This window comes from Sinohyriopsis cumingii, chromosome 14 (genome assembly GCF_028554795.1).
Source record: "Sinohyriopsis cumingii isolate HCF-2022 chromosome 14, ASM2855479v2, whole genome shotgun sequence".
Taxonomy (NCBI): Eukaryota; Metazoa; Mollusca; class Bivalvia; order Unionida; family Unionidae; genus Sinohyriopsis; species Sinohyriopsis cumingii.
The window spans coordinates 110,528,128-110,546,621 of record NC_142974.1 but is presented as its reverse complement, the minus strand read 5'-3'; the positions used below and the strand labels follow the sequence as shown (position 1 = coordinate 110,546,621).

General features: G+C 37.8%; 1 protein-coding gene across 1 annotated transcript in view; it reads right to left on the bottom strand.

Annotated features, from left to right (window-relative positions):
• The window catches only part of LOC149784597 (uncharacterized), a 128,244-nt gene that overhangs the window by 67,882 nt on the left and 41,868 nt on the right, over nucleotides 1-18,494 (bottom strand). The window contains exons 5-6 of the mRNA XM_089933297.1: nucleotides 13,975-14,119; nucleotides 7,158-7,261 (exon numbers count right to left, since the gene is read on the bottom strand). Of these exons, the coding sequence (XP_089789423.1) occupies nucleotides 7,158-7,261; nucleotides 13,975-14,119 (249 nt within the window). The remainder of the gene's footprint in view (nucleotides 1-7,157; nucleotides 7,262-13,974; nucleotides 14,120-18,494) is intronic.

The window sequence follows — 18,494 nt, the reverse complement described above, 5'->3', positions numbered from 1 at the left end:
ACACTCGTATACTCATCATTCCCACTTTGAAAACAAAGTCATATGGACAGCGTTTGCATACCATGGCCCAGTAACATGGAATGAATTACCACAGAACGTAGACATAAAGACACAGTGATCATATTCAAAAGTGCTCTCAAAACGCACGTATTTATACAGCAGGAACAAACGTAAAGATCTAATAATGTTTCCTAAATTAAATATTCTCAGCATGATTTTTTTTTCTATGTTTTCTAATTTCATGGTGCTTGTGTTTCTAATCTTGTCATTATATATGTATTTTATGTTATAGATGGTGCATAATGTTGTAAAGCTCTTAGAGCTATTAAAGACTAGGCGTTATACAAAGTCCTTATTACTATTGTTATTATTATTATCATTATTAGTAGTAGTAGTAGTAGTAGCAGTAGGACATGATACAATAATATAAAGCAACTGATATTGATCATCGCATCACGAGAGAGAGACAAACAATCAGACAGACAGATATATAGACAGACTAAGAGCAGAATCACCGGTTTAATAGTCGTTGACCTTTCTACCACAGGCAAATCACAAACGATATTAATGCATATCGCCCTTGCCAAACGACCCAAGCAGATATAAGTGTTTCTAAGGACGGTTCGCGCGTTAGTCATTATCCCGGCCGGATCAGGGAAACCTCAACTGTCGTTGAGTCTAATCATGAGATGGTTATCGTAGAATAGCTTGCGCTTGGTTGTGCCGGCGACTGTGTTATGATGGAGTCAAGGATTTTACGGAAGCGCTTCAGTTTTCATCACACAAAAAAATCGTATACCAATGATTTTTCTTCCACAGTCAATGAGTTTCCTACCATTGTAAACCTTGATCCGAATGACAATGTAAAGCTTTAACACGAAAGTCGACACATAAACACGGATATGATCTATGTAATACTGTGACTCTCACAGTTGCCTTAAGTAATCCAGACAACTGTAACATGCCAATGATATTTCGAAAAATTAGCAAAATTGACTTTGCCAAGCATGATTAGGTCTGGTGTGCAGTCAACCTCTCGGGTATGTCTTGGAATATGTTCCCGGATATCGAACATGTATAGTTTCCTGAGGATGACCTTAATATAACGCAGGGTGTAAATAATAGCAACGATTTGGATGCGATAATACCAACGACTATGATAAATAAAATGTAAAAATCTGTCAGATTATGGGACCTACAACACCTGGAACCTTCCGTAATGTTATAGCATGGCGCAACCATGTCTATGCCATGCTAGTGTCACGACAAACGCCACAGGAAGATTTCACAGAGGGCGTCGAACAAGTATTTGTACCACTGATCAAACAAATCGCGAAACCGCGTAACAAGTAAAGAAAGTCGTGGAAAACTACCACCGCAATGGTTGAAACAGAAGAACGATCATTTCGAGTTCTCAGAGCACCTACAACTATGTGGGCTCCTGTGGTCCAGGAAGAGGCGGCAGATACAACGACGATATATAGGCTTAAAGCAAGGTTACTACGGCCTTATATATTTATCCAGTGTGGCTGCAACTAGATTGAGGAAGATGTTCTAAATTTTGGTGTTTTTCTTTTCCCTTTGACTGGAGAGATTACTCAAAGTAACCATATTATAATAAACGTACCGACGAGGTAATATCTGACAATTGGTTTTAGTGAATAAATCGAGAACGGTTTAAAATGTATGTGGCAAAGAGTAGACGGAATTGTGATAATATCAGCAATTACAATGATCGGTTCGTTAGACATAAGGAAGCTGAGACATCGTATTTTAAAGAGTTGTTTGAGGAAGAGTAATCGAAAGAAGCTAGTAGTGAAGGTAGACATTTACCTATCGTTGATTGCGTGACCTCTTGCAATGAACTTGTAGACACCCTGAAAGTCTTCAATGAGGTGACATCGATTTGTCAGCGGCCGCTTGCAAACAACATCATGGATCAAGGGACGATTAATACTTTCATGCATTACATTACTGAAGTCATCAATAATGTATATATCACTGATGACGTTAAAGCAACGCCGCGACATCGTTGCAAACACAAGCCCTATAGCCACCTCAACGATTACAATCTCGTCAACGAAATCATACTTTTTTCTAACTTTGTCTATACAATCACCCTCGTGGAAAGGTTCCACACCAGCATCACTGCGGTGTATTACAGTTTCACAAGTATCAATCGGCTTAATTTGGTGGTATTGATTCGAATACCTTTCAGATGTTTTCTCCAGACAGTGGCTGAACATAGGTCATTGTAGATCCTGTGTATGCGATATTGCTTCAAGCAATGCTGAGGTCCGACGAAAGATTTCTTTGGTGACCGATAAAGACTCAAACATTTTATCGCTCAGCTATGTAATCTAAATTGAATATTAGCAGTACATGGTTAACATTAGCCAGTCATCATTCAGAACAGTTCACGGTTGGCCCAAGACATTAATGAAAATAAACAAATTCAGCGTCTTTGAATTCTACGGAGTCAGATCGGCTGCACAAGATTATGTTCTGGGTGCTTTTACCAACTGTTGAATCGTTTTTTGTTATCTAATACATCCATGGCACTGTGTATATTTCATGGTATAATGGTCGGTTGACACATATTTGTTGTAACCTTGTGGAACAGGATAAGCTCTTTGTATATCTCCACAGGGACACTTTAAAATGCACCTGTGTGTTAGAAATCGACCTTCTGTTTAATTTTGACACCCGTACTTGTACGTATGTTAGTAGTGCATGTTGTCAACCAGTTGATATGACATATTAGATGCAAATTTGATGACAGGAATAAGTTTAATGATGTCACGCAAAACGTATTAGGCGAGATTAATAATGTTTAATTAACAAAGCGTGAGGTTTAGGACACCCATTTCTGCGCGACACATGAGTGTACAGATTAGGGTAAGTCCCAGTACCATACATATTAATCGTAGCAGTCTAGAGTATACAAGCCATTTAAAATAGAATTACAAGTGCGCGATACGTCTTAACAATATTTACCTTACGATACCTTCTAGAAAATTATAAGGAATGTGATACAGGACGACGATAACGATTACGGTACTAATGCCAATTTTGGATTTCTAAATATTGGCATCATGCCAAAAACAATGTTAACTTTGGATTTTTACAGTACATTCATGGAACCTAATTAATATTTTCCTGTGCAATTCCCCACCAAAACACAGCCTGGTAACCCGTAAGCGTACCACCGACTGTGCAATATATATGATGAAATTTGACTTTCTAAAAGTGTACGAAGATTACAATGCAACCAGGAACCCAACAAAGAAGGCTTACGTAACGACGCAGACAATCATGTTGCACTATTTTATCTCAAGTTAGACTCATGAAGCATCAATACATTAACACCATTCTGCAGAGTTAGTGTCACGATGTTCGTACATGTTACCCGATTTATTACTTTGTAGTTTATTACTTTACTTTCTATTAATTGTTTTATGTAGGCAGTCTATGGTAGACGTTGATGGATAGTCCATCGTTGATTGATTCAAGTTTAGGAACGTCTTTGACCGGTTCTAGAGAGGTGACACAGCTAGTTTTGTAGGCAACAACATACGGCTTGTAGTTGGAGATGCGATCGACATGGTTTCAGCAGGATGTAGCACGCTGAGGATGATCTACACAAGACATTAGTCGTCGTTGTTTCTGATGTTGGTTTACGATTTTGTTGCGATGATTTGTTTGGGGACTGGTACCTACCTACTTCTACGCAGAGCTGTTAATTTGGAAATTTGAAACCAGACGGAATTGAATCCTGCGAAGATCCATGCCGATCCAGACGCTTAATAATCTTGACACTGATTAAACAACCAGGCGACGTCGACAATGTGAGTGCAATCGTCACTGCAACACAGGAGCAGCGATTTGGTTCTGATCCACACTTTGATGCTCTTTAGTTCCTTCACAAACTGAACGTTGAGAGGTACTCATAGTTTGAAGGCCATGTGTGTACGAAGTTATGCATCTACGGTAGGCTTTAGGATGCGCAGCAGGAGTTCTTTGTCGGCTTCACACTCAAGTACATGAGGATGATCATAAATCAATCCTGTATCAGCTCCTCCGTACGCTTTTTCGGTTTATCGGGGATGTGACATTGCAATGGACAGGTTTGCTGACGTCAGTGTGATTGTTTTATCGCGTTGTGGTTGTGGCTTGATGAAAGATTTTGGGCATTCTTTTTTATGTCGGCTCTCATCGACCTGCCTATGAGTTCCTGCTAAAGTCGAAGGAGTTTGGAAGGTTAAGCGGCTTTTCCAGTAAGCGTTTTGTACTTGTCTCTCTTTTGCTTCATGTACTGCTTTGTGTCGTCCCGCCAACACTTTGTAGTCGTTCACGAGTTTATGACGTGTATGTCCTCTTGGATTTGCCGTTAGTACTCCTCTGACTCGTACCATCAACTAATGCAGAGTGGCATTCGATCTTGGATATGGCACGTTGGAACCGTGCATCGATCGAGCGTTTTCCCTGACTCGACGCGTGATCTCATGTCATAGGATAAAATCATTTCCTTGTCCTGTCACGACTTTGTGCATCAATATATGGTCCATTTGTCAAGACTAGTAGTTTGGTATCTATCCTCTATCTCACTCAGTCGTACTACGAAGTGCATAAATACATCCAACTGAACACGGGATTCTTTGTTCTCTTTTCAGGACTCGACACTCGGGACATCGACGCGATCGCGAGAGATCATTTCAGTGGCTTCACCGTCGTACAATTAAAGGAATGATATTCTGCGGGGACAGCAACCTCCAAGCACGATTTTATGACCTTTCATCGCGATGCGGAAACGATCCAGGCTTTGACGAATTTTACTTTTCTAATTAGTAACGTCCAAAAAGATCACCAGTCGTCGCCAGCGCAAGTACGTTTTCAAAACTTTTATCAAGCAGAGGTCGTCCCCAGCAGTCCTTTGAACGCAATGTCGCCGAAGAACTGTTCAAAACCCCTTCTGACGAAACTAGACGAAGCAGAAACGACGTACGATGTCAAGCAAGACCAACTGTTGGACACACTGTAATTGACTATGCAATAGCAACAACGATTGCTGGAGGAAATAAAGCAGGAGAAAACTCAGGAGGCTCCCCAAAGCAACATCGCTGTGATGATGAAACGAGCGGAAGCCGAACAATAGGAAAAGCTAGGAAGGCCGATCTGAAAATAATGAAACAAAGAGAGAAAGAACAGCATTAACGCCCCGGAAGATGGAACAAGAAAAGTAAAAAACTGAAGTGAGCCTAGAAAAGCTCAAAAAGACGACGAGATGATTAAACCGGAAAAAAAAGTTACATAGATAGTTTTCGAAACAGGAAATGGCCAAAAGACGTGAGCAGGGTAAGACCAATACCGCTTCGAGTGATTTTGCTTTTAGCGTCGGTTATCAGAATCCTTCTGCTTTAAGGAAAAGGTGGCTGAAACGCTTTGTGAAATATACACTTCCAGAAATCCAAGAGCGTGTGGCCTTATTATCGTCTGCAGTGGAAAATTGTTATCAAGTGGTAGCTGCGCGTAGCTTGCTAAGTTATGTCAATCGAATATATGGGAAACATGGACGAAACTGAAAAAGGATAGCTAAAACAGCTGCTACAGGATACAAAACAGCAAAATGCTGTAGTCGGAGAGGAAATCAAGGTCAGATGAAAGATTTATCGCTCTGGAGACAAACCCATGTTTCCTGTAGCACATCCAACCTTTATGGTGCCCAAGCAACCAGTAGGCTTAGAGCCTGCTCGGCTCAAATAACTACCTGAGGGAGCATCTGCTGAACTTAAAAGTAGTCATTAACATAATTGGGAGCTTTTATTCAGAAGATACTTTCCGATGAAACGGATACAAACAACCGTTATTAAATGCTGCAAGAAAAAGGTCATCAAGAGGAACAATGAAAGAAAGAAAAGGAGGGGAAAAGCATATGCGGTGATAGTATGCACTATTCACACAATCCATTCAAGATCGACTCAAGGATTAAATTGCTGATCGCTTTTAAACAATTGGGGAGTTCGGCGTGGACATTGATAGCAAGATGGTGGAGGTCCCCAATCATCTTCTGGATCAAAAGCTGTTGACGCCGGATAGGAATATGATTTGGTAAATGGACTTAATTTAGTATCATATATATAAAGCAAAGTTTTCGAACATGTCTCTCGACGATACCACGTTGCTATTCGATTCGCGCTTGGTCACTTCAACGGTGAGGTATTATTATCAGATGTAGTCGTTAGAGAACGCGTTGATTTCTGCCAAAATCTGGAATAGCTTCCTTAACGTTAGCGCAGAAAACAATCATTTTTCGAATTGGGCCTCTGTTCAGCGACAAACGATCACGATCTCGCCATTACAGCAGTGTTTTTATTGAATCACCGTAACTTAATTCCAGGTTTGAATTCACTACGAATTGCAGTGAATATCTCTGTCCAAGAATTGTATCATATCACTTTTGTATTTCCAGAAACAATAATCACTTGAATTGAATCATTTGAAGAAATACAATCTCCAGCCCAAAGATGAAATTCATGGCATAACAAATAATAAAACTTAAACGTATTAGGTACAAATGAAATAATCCTCTTCGTTGCAATATTATATAGTTCTCTACTTGTCCTCAGGTCACAATTAATATTTTCAACCAAACTAAACAGTACCTAATGGAAAATAACCTTCTAGAATGATCCTGATGATTACCAAATAAAGTCCATAACCTGAATTATATAAAATACACTAAAGAAATCCAAAAACCTAGACCTCGACCGGAACAAATATATTTATTTATATCGATAATACTGATTTTAATCCATACGCCTAGAGAATAATTTAGCTTTTTATTAGTTGTTTACAGAGAATAAAATAAAACAGTAAATCTGAATCAAGCAGAAATTAACTCAATTTTTGATTAGGTCAAGTCCATACAATGTTACATTACAATAGAATGTAACAAAATAATCTAAAAATATAAAATAAATCTTTCAAACAACCAAAGCAATATATATGTACATAACACGATTATATCATTTTGAGATACAATATTTATGTTTGGTACCCTGTCGTATATAGAAAATGCATCAGCTGAAAGTTTAACTTACCCAGGTTTGTCATATATATATACATCGAAAATACATAGGTTAAAATGGCCAACTCACGTAATTCTCTGATTCACATTCGATCCACTTTAGGCAATCCTTCATGCTGTTAATTTCTTCACATCTTCCGAAGCACCTTCGTGGGATTTGAGTCAAGTTTAAAGCTGAAAACATACAGTTAACTGAATTATATCAATGGCTGACAAGTCTTCCCCCATATCGTCCCCAGCCGAGATCCTTAGTGTATTGTGTCCTAAAGTCATAACCGAAAAGCCGGCACATAAGGTGTGATAACATAACATTGTGATTAGCCATTTGATATATTATTGTACTTGAAATTGTGTACCGTTGACATTTGATTAATAGATGGAAAGAGAGATAGACGGATATCTTCTTTGTGTGTATATATGTATACATACATATATATATATATATATATATATATATATATATATATATATATATATATATATATATATATATATATATATATATATATATATATGTATGTATATGTGTGTGTGTGTGTGTATGTGTGGTCAATATAACAAAATATGTTTCCATTCCAGTAATTTTCTAGTTTTTATTGGTAAATGTTGTATGAATGTTTAGTGTTTATTTTCCTTCGCTAAAGGCTAACATAGTTTGTCATATAGTTGTCATTATCTGTGTGCCTTGTATCTGTATATTGTTCCCTTCTTGGTGAGGATATGTCACACAGTGTGCACTGCACAATGTTGTGATTGTATTGGACTTACTAACAAAAGTTGGATTTTCATAAAAAGCATATGTGCAAACACAGTTTCCCTCAACATTGGACGGCATACTCCTCGTTAAGTGTTCCACCAATAGTATTAGTGCGGGAGGTCTTGATTACATATTGAATAACAGAATGAACGGTTGAGTTCCTGAACAACCGCACGCTAAACAAAACCAAATTGATATAACACTTTTATGAACAAGGTATTTGGTATAATAAATTCCCTACTACCCACATATATACTTAAGATTGTATTGTTGATATTCTTTCTTTTGAAATCTGCATGGTTATCTGACATTAAGATCGCTACGTGTATTTAATGAAAGACGTATTATTGTGCCTTAGAGGACACCTTTCTCTTACGTTCTACCCATATTCACTTTACCAACATGCAATATGTAGCTGACCTGTATTTTGGACATGACATAGTTATGCTCCCGTTGTATCTAAATAATCTTAATTTATAAAATATTGATATTAAAGTTGGCTGAAATATCACACACGTCATAATATTTAATATGTTCATGGTATTTGGTTTCTTAGTTCATTCCTCTGCTGAAAGTATATTTCAAGAAGTAAATGCAAGATTTTCAAGTAGAGTTCAAGTTCTAGAATACTCTTTGGAAAGAAAGACGGATATTTTGGTTATCTATCTAGTTAGGATTTTAACCGTTTTTGCTTTATAAGATGGACTAGAGCCTTGTTAGACATGAAATATTACCTTTGTAGCTTGCATATTCCGTTCTTGTTTATCAACTTTTGAAGGATATAATTAATTGAAACATTTAATATACACCTTCCGTTGCAAAGACTCGGGTGATGTTGCAATATATATACCATTTCTTAGGATTCATTATCAGTAACACTGGGCATTTTATTCTCAAGAATGCAATAAAACCAGTCCATTCCAAACGTTTTGTGAATGAGAGGTGCGAGGGTATACGAAACTGTCCTTCCTTAATAACGTCTTGATTAAAATATGACTTTTCTTCATCGATCATTTGTCGGTTTTCTATCGCTATCGATTTATGTGGATAGGTCACGTACGCAGTCACATGTTTTTTAGTTGATTTTGTTACATCCTGGTGTATTTTAGTAACTATATTCTGGGCGTTTAATATTGGCAAATTGGGTCACTTTCTAGGATGATTGAGTTGGTTGTGCTAATGCAAAGATTATAGGACATGTCCTTGCATCCATCATCATTTAAGCATGTCATTTCGTATAGTTTCTGCTCCAAATCGACTTGATTGAAACATTTGGTATGCCAGCCGCAATTTATGGCTAATACCACGATGTACCAAAGTAAACGTAGCTCGTAATGGTAAAAAGGAAGACTCCAAGTCACTCGCAAACGTTTCGCGGATATCACTAGGCAGAACGTGACATGTAAATGCAGTGCGCAGTAAGAAGATATGACCTCAATGAAGCACTCGTTCTGACCCCTAGTTTTGTTTCATATACGCATAGACTTTGCTTCCTCATTTTTCGTTTGGTCCCTCTAGCGTACAATTACTAATGCTAGCGTAATGTGGCAGCTTCATAGTATGTGCCACACTATTCTGCATAGAGTCAGGAGCTCAACCAACCGTATCAGTAGCAGATTTTCATATTAAACAATGGAGGTGGCTGTAAGAGACCTAGATGTTGATGAGATACTATATGGCCTGACACCTAAAAAGTGTTAAACAACGACAGCTCACGACACCTTTAACACAATCGAATTTGAATGTGTCAAAGCAACAAAAGAACAGCATTGTGACCGCCTGTCCGTGTTGTTGTCTTCCGATACAGCTAAATAATTCATCGCTTGACATTTTACTGTTGCGAACCTTATGGCGATTAGCAAACGAGGATGCAAAGACCTATGCTATATACAAACATACACTGACTTGGGGTAAAATACATGTTCTGCTATCAATCTCATGGCTTTATGATTAATGGACGCGGCAATAAAGCAAGCTGTTTCATAGTCTCCATGCCTCAATGCTAAACTTCAAAGAGGTCGTAGAGACCAAGAAAAACAAAGAACTCTTACAAGGCTAAATATACACAACACCTTAATAGAACGAAACCTGATAGAGCTAGAAGTGAGACATCTCGACAAGGTTATATTATAACACTTTTGACGGCTTTAGGGCGAACGCATATCGCACTAGAACTACCCAGTACTAACCACGGTGCCCTCTGAAGCCATGTTTCTTGGATTACAAAATTGTCTTTGGCTAGCTGGCCGAACATAGTTTTGCTTTCAATATCGGGTAATAGCCTCAATATCTGCACACCAACGCTAGCATATGCAAACGCAATGAAAGGGCTGAATATGGAGTTAGTTGTTCTTTTGCAGAGAAAATAAATGGCTGCATGCTATTTGGCATGATAGCCATGATTATTCCTCATTTATTGGTACCATGGTTTTTAACTTCTTTGCTTACAGGCGCTGCATGAACAGTTTATATTGTTCCAGTCTACAGTTGCCGACTGGGAATGACAAGCTCATTTTACCGTATAGGCACCGAGGCAGCGGCGAAAACCATTTCTTGATGATCAGTTGACTGTGGTTGTTGTGTTAGTACTCACTTCATGCTGGCACTGCTTTCGTTGGGTAGTCTTATCGCATTAACGCCTGCTTTGGTGTTCAGTCCCATGTTTCCTTCTGCCTTCATAACGTTTATGTTGTATCCCGCATATAGGTCCAGATGAAAATCAGCGTCGCTATCTGTTACATAAATAACACTGTCAATAATGTGCTTATATGTACTTATGTAATGAGTTTTGAATTTGTTCTTCGTGAGTAATCTCATAGTCAACGTACACAATAAACTGCTCTTGGGTTTGACACGCCAAGAAAGCACCTGTTATTGATGTCATGGTTTGACTTTGTGCTGTCAGGATTGTGTACATCTATGCCTAGACGCTATGGTCAGACCTTTCTAAAACCAACATGCACCTTCCGACGTGTCCAACATGAATGTTTGCCATGCATTTATTGCCTTAAATTCCGCTGGAAGCGACACAATCACTTATCATTTGTATCATTTAGAGTGTAAAACCGACTGTTCTATGGCATTACATCTGTGGGAGGATACTAGTAGTAGTATATCATCGGATGCCCATTGTATGGAATGTGCTTTAAACACAAGTTTGTACCAACCTTAAGTTATCTGTGTTCCCTCTCGTAGACCTTCATGTCAATAATGCTGTCAATCTGATTGCATTGGGGGTAACGCACTGAAGCTGTTTGAATGGCAATCTTAGATCAGAGTATACATGAGATAATATAAACACTGGATAACGGACACCTCAATATAATGTTGCGTATGAGACGACAAAGTTCTCCTCCATTGTCATAGACGCTCAGGGTTGCTATATAATTTGTCCTTGACGATCGCAGTCCTAGTATCAGGAATATTATACTTATCAGTTATGTAGAAAAATTTAGTTTGAACCTAACACCAAATATATAATTGCTGCTCTATCCGCCACACTGTATTTAAAGGTTCCCCTGACAATATATGTTGCGTCTATATCCATATGAAATACATGTGGACATATCATGCATAAATACTATCACAATAAATATTTTATTGACTAATTCTTTGATTCGACCACTTGTTCTACAGTAAGTACCAAGCATTGTCCTGGAGAAATTTACCTCAGGCCAGGATAGTGCAACGTTTCACCTGTTCTTGATAACAATATAGTTATCAACCCGAATTCACTAGTCCAATGGTAGATGTCACCATTCCCAAAAGTTACTAAATCACATATATACTCGAAATAACAAGCTGTCCATCATGTAATGGCTGCGGACTACATCTCGGAGACCTAGCGTGTGAGCGTCACGCTCAGCAACACTATTAGCTTTATCCTGATTTAATCTTTACTGTATTGAGATTTGAAATAACCGGCATGGCATGTTGTTTCATACGCAAAGGGCAACAATGCACCTGCATTTATTAACGTGCAAATGCATCCATGTTAACAAATAATAACAGATCTAATCAGGCACGAAGTAATTTCGTACACGAAAGCATTACAATTTACTTTGCTCTATATTTGCCAATGGAAAACCCATCTGGAATGACGCTCTGGACATCAATGTACCAATGTCGATATTTTCAACCACAGTGACTATTTTATGACTTCGTGATAAGAACCCCAAGTAAACGTAGCTATCACAAGCTTTACTTAGCTCAAAGGCGAGGAAGCAAAGCCATAGCCGAGCTACCGGATATAAACAAGGGATCGTATCATAGAAAGACGGAGTACTTGACGTTATAGACGAAAAAACAATTGAATTTGTAAACATATCCATGGAATTTGTAACGTTTGGTGCGCATGTTGCTGGCCATGTTGAAGACCTTGTTATTTCCAGATCTAATGATATTTAGCACAACGTTGCATTCTTTGACATCAATGCCGTCTTATCAGTAAGCCACAGCGAAAGTTCAGAGGTGTACCTACACAAGAGATATACCTACTCCTTCAACTCCTCTAGCACAATTACATTGGCATATCATGCTGATTACAAAGGAATCATAATATCGTTCTATCCTCAAATTCGCAAGAGGTTTGCCTGAAATGAAACATCTAGAATGAAACCTTCTGGCGGTTAGTTTCGGAACTGCAGCGCTCTTTATACATTATGCACAAGCAAAGTAGTAATAGAGGTGGGTGAGCAACAGATTGACGCGACTTTGGAATAGAAAACGAAGGGTTTACGCTATATTTGCCTACGGAAGCCGTGTGAGTTGGATACATTTCTAGGTAAAAAATATTTCGGTGGGGGTGATTTTGGTATATTACATTATTGTATATCTCTTCATGTATTACGTCGTCGTTATTAATGAGTAATACACAATTCATCAAAACCCAAATGCTGAAGTTAATATATGCTACAATTAGGTTTACCGCGCGTAAACTACGTAAAGGTTCACCAAATATTATACACATGGAAACGTTCATAGTCATTTAATATAACGTGTTTAATAGAGCCAAGAATTTTTGTACCATGCGACGTCATCGTTGAACAGAAATTATGTGCAAGCAACCTTTCGATGTCAAGGGAAGCCGTTTTTGATAGAGCAGATATGGAAGATGACGTACTTTGGTAACCAAAGGTTTCTTTATCTTAAATACATATAACGTTTCAATGTTAGACGCATATCAAAGCATTTTACGAGATGCATATATGTTTAACATGATAATGTACATGTACATATATATATGTGTGCCAGTAATTCATTCAAATGATCGCGTACTGATCTGATTGACGTTGGCTTGTTGGTTGAATAAAACTAAGCCAATAAGCATCATGAATCATGACGACAAAAGCTAGAGATCATAAACTCAGTCATAAAAGACATATAAAATAACAAATGGTTGCATACAGTGAAAGCAATTTCAGTTGGTGATGAAATTATTTTTCCCGGAAACATATCAAGTAGGCCATGTTATATGCAGACACAATTTCCTGGAAACTGTCAGTTACGTAATATCATATGCAAACAAGATTGCATGGAAATATATCAGATAGGTAACAATGCATGCAAAGAGAATTTGACTCCTTGGTTTAAATTGTTTTGGTATTATTCTTTTTGACTTATTCCTTTTAATATGTATTGTTGATTAGCTTCAATCAATAATGCAGATATTTATACTTAAAGGGCACATCTAATACAGATACTATGCATGTTTCCCCTTCCGTTGATATACACTTATACTTAAATCAACCTTCGGCTTTGTACGGCGACGATTTGTTATAACGTAATATAGTGAAGTATCAAGATATTTGAATAAACAGTGTATTTCAATATACAGAAGACATACGTATTGCAGCAAAATGAAGGAGAGGTTGCTAAGGATAAAATGGAGACCTCTTGAGAAATACCAAACATTCTGTCATTGAAACAGGGTGAAATAAATAAATGAAAAAATAAACATGAATAAATAAGGTAAAAATAAAATAATGAAAGTACCTAAATATTTATATTTTGTTAGAAGTTTCCAAGAATTAGAAACATATAAAAAATGAATGTATGGCTTTTAAAATAAATATACTTTAATTAGTAAAGCAACGACCTTCTCACAAGGTAAATAAAACAAAATCCTCACCTAAGCCACACCCCTCTTTGTTGCACAGGCCTGTGTAACAGCATTCATCACATACGACTAAATCTCTACGTGCCCTTACCACCATCCCTTCCACTAGCCTTCGATTATTGTACACATTTTCCGCACATTCTTCAAGTTTACATTCCTGTAAAAGCAGCAAGTATATATATATATATATATATATATATATATATATATATATATATATATATATATATATATATATATATATATATATATATCCTTCTATCTATCCCCATCTATCCATCTATCTATCTATCTATGTATATATCTGTATATCTATATATATATTTATCTATCTATCTATCTATCAAGCGAACATCCAAATGCCCATCCATCCATTCTTTAATCCATCCATCCATATATACTTTCATATGACCATACAGTAGCACTTCGTGAATTCTAAGTAGGATTTGATTCAGTATCCTCAATTACTTTACACGAACCAATCAGAGTTCGAGCCATTGCATATGAATACATATCTACAGCAGTATAGTCATATAGGTTAGATTTGTTCAGCATAAGCAGTAATTGTATCAGTGCCGCGATTGTCAATTACACATATCTCTAGGTGATATTTCCCTCTCTGCTTCACCGCAAACGAGAGAACAACTTAATGGATAAAGATAAATGAAATGGTCTAGGTCAGCAGGAATCACCTTGACTACACAACACAAATTAAACTTAGCCAATTACACAAACGCACTGAATCGTTCGTTAGAGGCGCAAGATAAAGCATATGCCTAATATATATATATATATATATATATATATATATATATATATATATATATATATATATATATATATATATATATATATATACTGAATTTTGATCAAAATAAGGCATTAATCTGAAACTGTAAATCACATGTTGAGCCCGTGTACGTCGACAACGAATGACTCGGATGCGGGAGGTTGTGGGTTCGATCCCCGGCCGAGTCATACCAAAGTCTTACAAAAATGGAACTAAAAGCTGCCTCGCTTGGCGCTCAGCATTAAGAGGTTAGTGTTATGACTGGTTGGCCTGGTGTCAATATAATGTGACCTGGTGGGAAATCATGATACATGCTATAAACTGCCACATTGCAGACATAGCGATATGACTGAAAAATTGTTAACGTTACGTTAGAAATCCAAATCACTTTACAACACATGTAGTCAAAAGAAGAGCTTTGAATCACCAGCTATCAGTTTCAGATCAAATTTAACGTTATCCTTTTTTTGTAAAGTCTCCTGAGACAAATATGAATGAAATGGTAATTGCTTAGCTATTAGCTGTTCCATTATTATTAATCATAGATTGCAATCGATTATGTATAGTCATACATCCTGCGGTTGAGAGTTAGTCATAGAGTTTTAAATATAAAAAGGAACCACTGTGCACAAACCTAGATTTATTTCAGGTATATACATACATACATATATATATATATATATATATATATATATATATATATATATATATATATATATATATATATATATATATATATATATATATATATATAACCTAATCTTAGATTTATTTTCGCTGCCAGATGTTCCCAGTTATATTTAGGTCCGGGGTCTGCGATGGCTGTATATTCATTATCATTCTGTATCCTTTGTCTATTGTGTTGATTTCCTACAAACATGGACCAGACAACCTTCGTGAAAGGGCCAGTCCTCATTTGAAGACTTTTGTTTTTATTTGGCTGCAGCGTTTCACTTGATAGAGTATTTTTGTCCATCCACATATATAACTCAAGTGAACAACTGTAAAATAAATTGGTTCTCACTGAAGAGGATGATACCGGAAGTTTCATTTTTATTTAACTGAAAAAAAATAAGCAATAGTTGATACATTTGATAACAAATATAACACAGAGAGAAATAACGTAAACCGTTAAGTGGCAAAGTGTTGGAACACATTGGAGAAATATATTTCAAATTCAAATCATATCAGATGGACTACTTTAATTAGTAGATTTCTACCAGTAGATGATTTAAATAAATTGTTGAACTAGATTAGATTATATTCAATGATATTACAGACCGTCCTAGAATTGTGTTATATAAGTTCGTGTTACCTCTGTCAGCACTCGATATTAGAGAACATTCAAACTTATCAGCCTCAGAACACATAGCAGGATCAAGGAAACAAAAAGCAGAACATGATTTGAAATGAATAGCCTACCCAGGACATTCTTATGTATTAAATATCAATTTCTCCTTCATTGACAACACTTGTGATACCTCGAAATTGTACTCCAGTGTCTGTCCCGTACTTAATACAACCATCAAGGAGAACAAAAAATAGATAAAACAAGTAAAATGTGTTATACAAAAGCACATAAATGATACTGATTGTCATATTTTATGCGTTCCTGTATATCTGTCTTTGGGCAGTGGCATATGCTTTATTTTCTCGGGAAATGGACGCACCCGTCCATCCACGAGTCTTCTGCTGCCTTGCAGGTCGGCTTTGGTTAGCCAAAGGCTAAGGGAGTAAACCCTAAAAGAAAATCCGGATTTGAGACCCTAAGGCAGCTGGACGATGTACTACATCCCATTCTGTCAACTCCTTGGTCTGGAGAAGGATGAGCTCCGCCAGACGACTTTTGCCCAAGACGCACTGATAATGCTGGACAAATCTGAGCTTACAATGAGCTGTAACACTACACATGGCATATTCTGGGACTCTGTGAAGTTAGATGGAAATCCCTAGAGAGAACACCAAACCGAAGATGGACATATATTGTACACTAGTGGAGAATGTGACAAGTCCATAAATGAGTAAACTTCCTTGTAAACAAAGCCATCAAGGGATCTGTGCAACAATGCTGCCCCATATCTAGCAGAATCATTTCCATTCGTCTGAAAGCATCTCCCTTTAACATCACTATTTTTCCAAGTCTATGCTCCAACTACCGAGCATGATGATAAAGAAATAGAGGAGTTTTACAACAAACTACAGGGTATTCTAAACATGGTCAGTAAGAAAGATATCCTCATCGTCCAAGGAGAGTGGAATGCCAAAGTTGTCAAAGATGCTCTAAAAGACTGGGAAGTACATTGTGGACCTTCTTGCAATGAGCTTACCAATAAGAGAGGGAGACGGCTGCTCGAGTTCGCAAGCTACAACAACTTGGTACTAGCTTACACCCTGGGACAACATAAAGCTTCACGATGCTGGACATGGCACTCACCAAATGGAACGCATCACAACCAGATCGACTACATACTGGTTCAAAACCGTTACCGATATGGCATCAATAGAGCAAAAACAAGGACATTCCAAGGTGCTGATGTTGGGAGTGATCACGACCTTGTGATTATGAACTTCCGAGTGAGGCTGAAGAAAATTAACAAGCCACATAACATCAGGCTCAAATTCAACCTTGAACAACGGAAGGACCCTAACATCTGCAAGTCATTCCAAGCCACAATTGGAGGAAAATTTGCTCCACTCCTTGTGATGGATGGTGATGTCAATGAGATGACAGACATCTTCAACACAGTCATGACAGCAGCTGCCAAGGACATCATTGGCCTCCATCGCCCGAGGAAAAATCCCTGGGTTACAGAAGAGATTCTGCAGTTGTGTGATGCCCGAAGAGACCTTAAAAACACCACATACACAACAGGGGCATTTAAGTACCGAGAAATAAACAAGAATATCAGAAATAAACAACAACCCAGTTGAACTTATCAAGAATGGGGGAGAATCAGTGAAAGAGCTACTAATAAATATATGCAACAAGATCTGGCAGACAGATGAATGGCCAACACAATGGACCCAGTCGCTGATTATAACACTTCCCCAAAAAGGCAATCTCCAGCTGTGCCAAAATTACAGAACTATCAGTTTGATCAGCCATGCCAGTAAGGTAATGCTGAAGATCATCTTGAACAGATTGAAACCACAATCAGAAGAAATAATCACTGAAGAACAGGCCGGGTTCCAGAATGGAAGATGCACAACAGAACAAATATTCAATATCAGGGTTCTGTGCGAAAATTGCTAGCAACACCAACAAGGCATCTATCATGTGTTCATAGTTTCAAAAAGGCCTTTGACCGAGTGTGGCATGAGGCATTGTGGGCTACAATGAAGAAGTGTAACATGGGTCAAAAGTTAACCAATACCATCAAGCAGCTGTACGCCAGGGCTATCAGTGCAGTAATTGCCCAAGGTGTTGTGGGGGTCTGGTTCCAGACAACAGTGGGAGTGCGTCAAGGCTGTCTCCTGTCACCCACGCTTTTCAACATCTACTTAGAGCGCATCACGAGCGAAGAACTGGAAAACCACTGTGGGACAGTCAGCATTGGAGGGAGTAACATCACTAACCTCCGCTTTGCTGACGACATTGATAGGCTGGCAGGCAGTGAAGATGAGCTAGCCACCATAGTGAAGAACATGGATGAAACATCTTCCAGATTTGACACGGAGATCAGTGATGAGAAGGCAAAACTGATGACAAATAGTGGCAAACAAATCTCAGCGAAGATTAAAG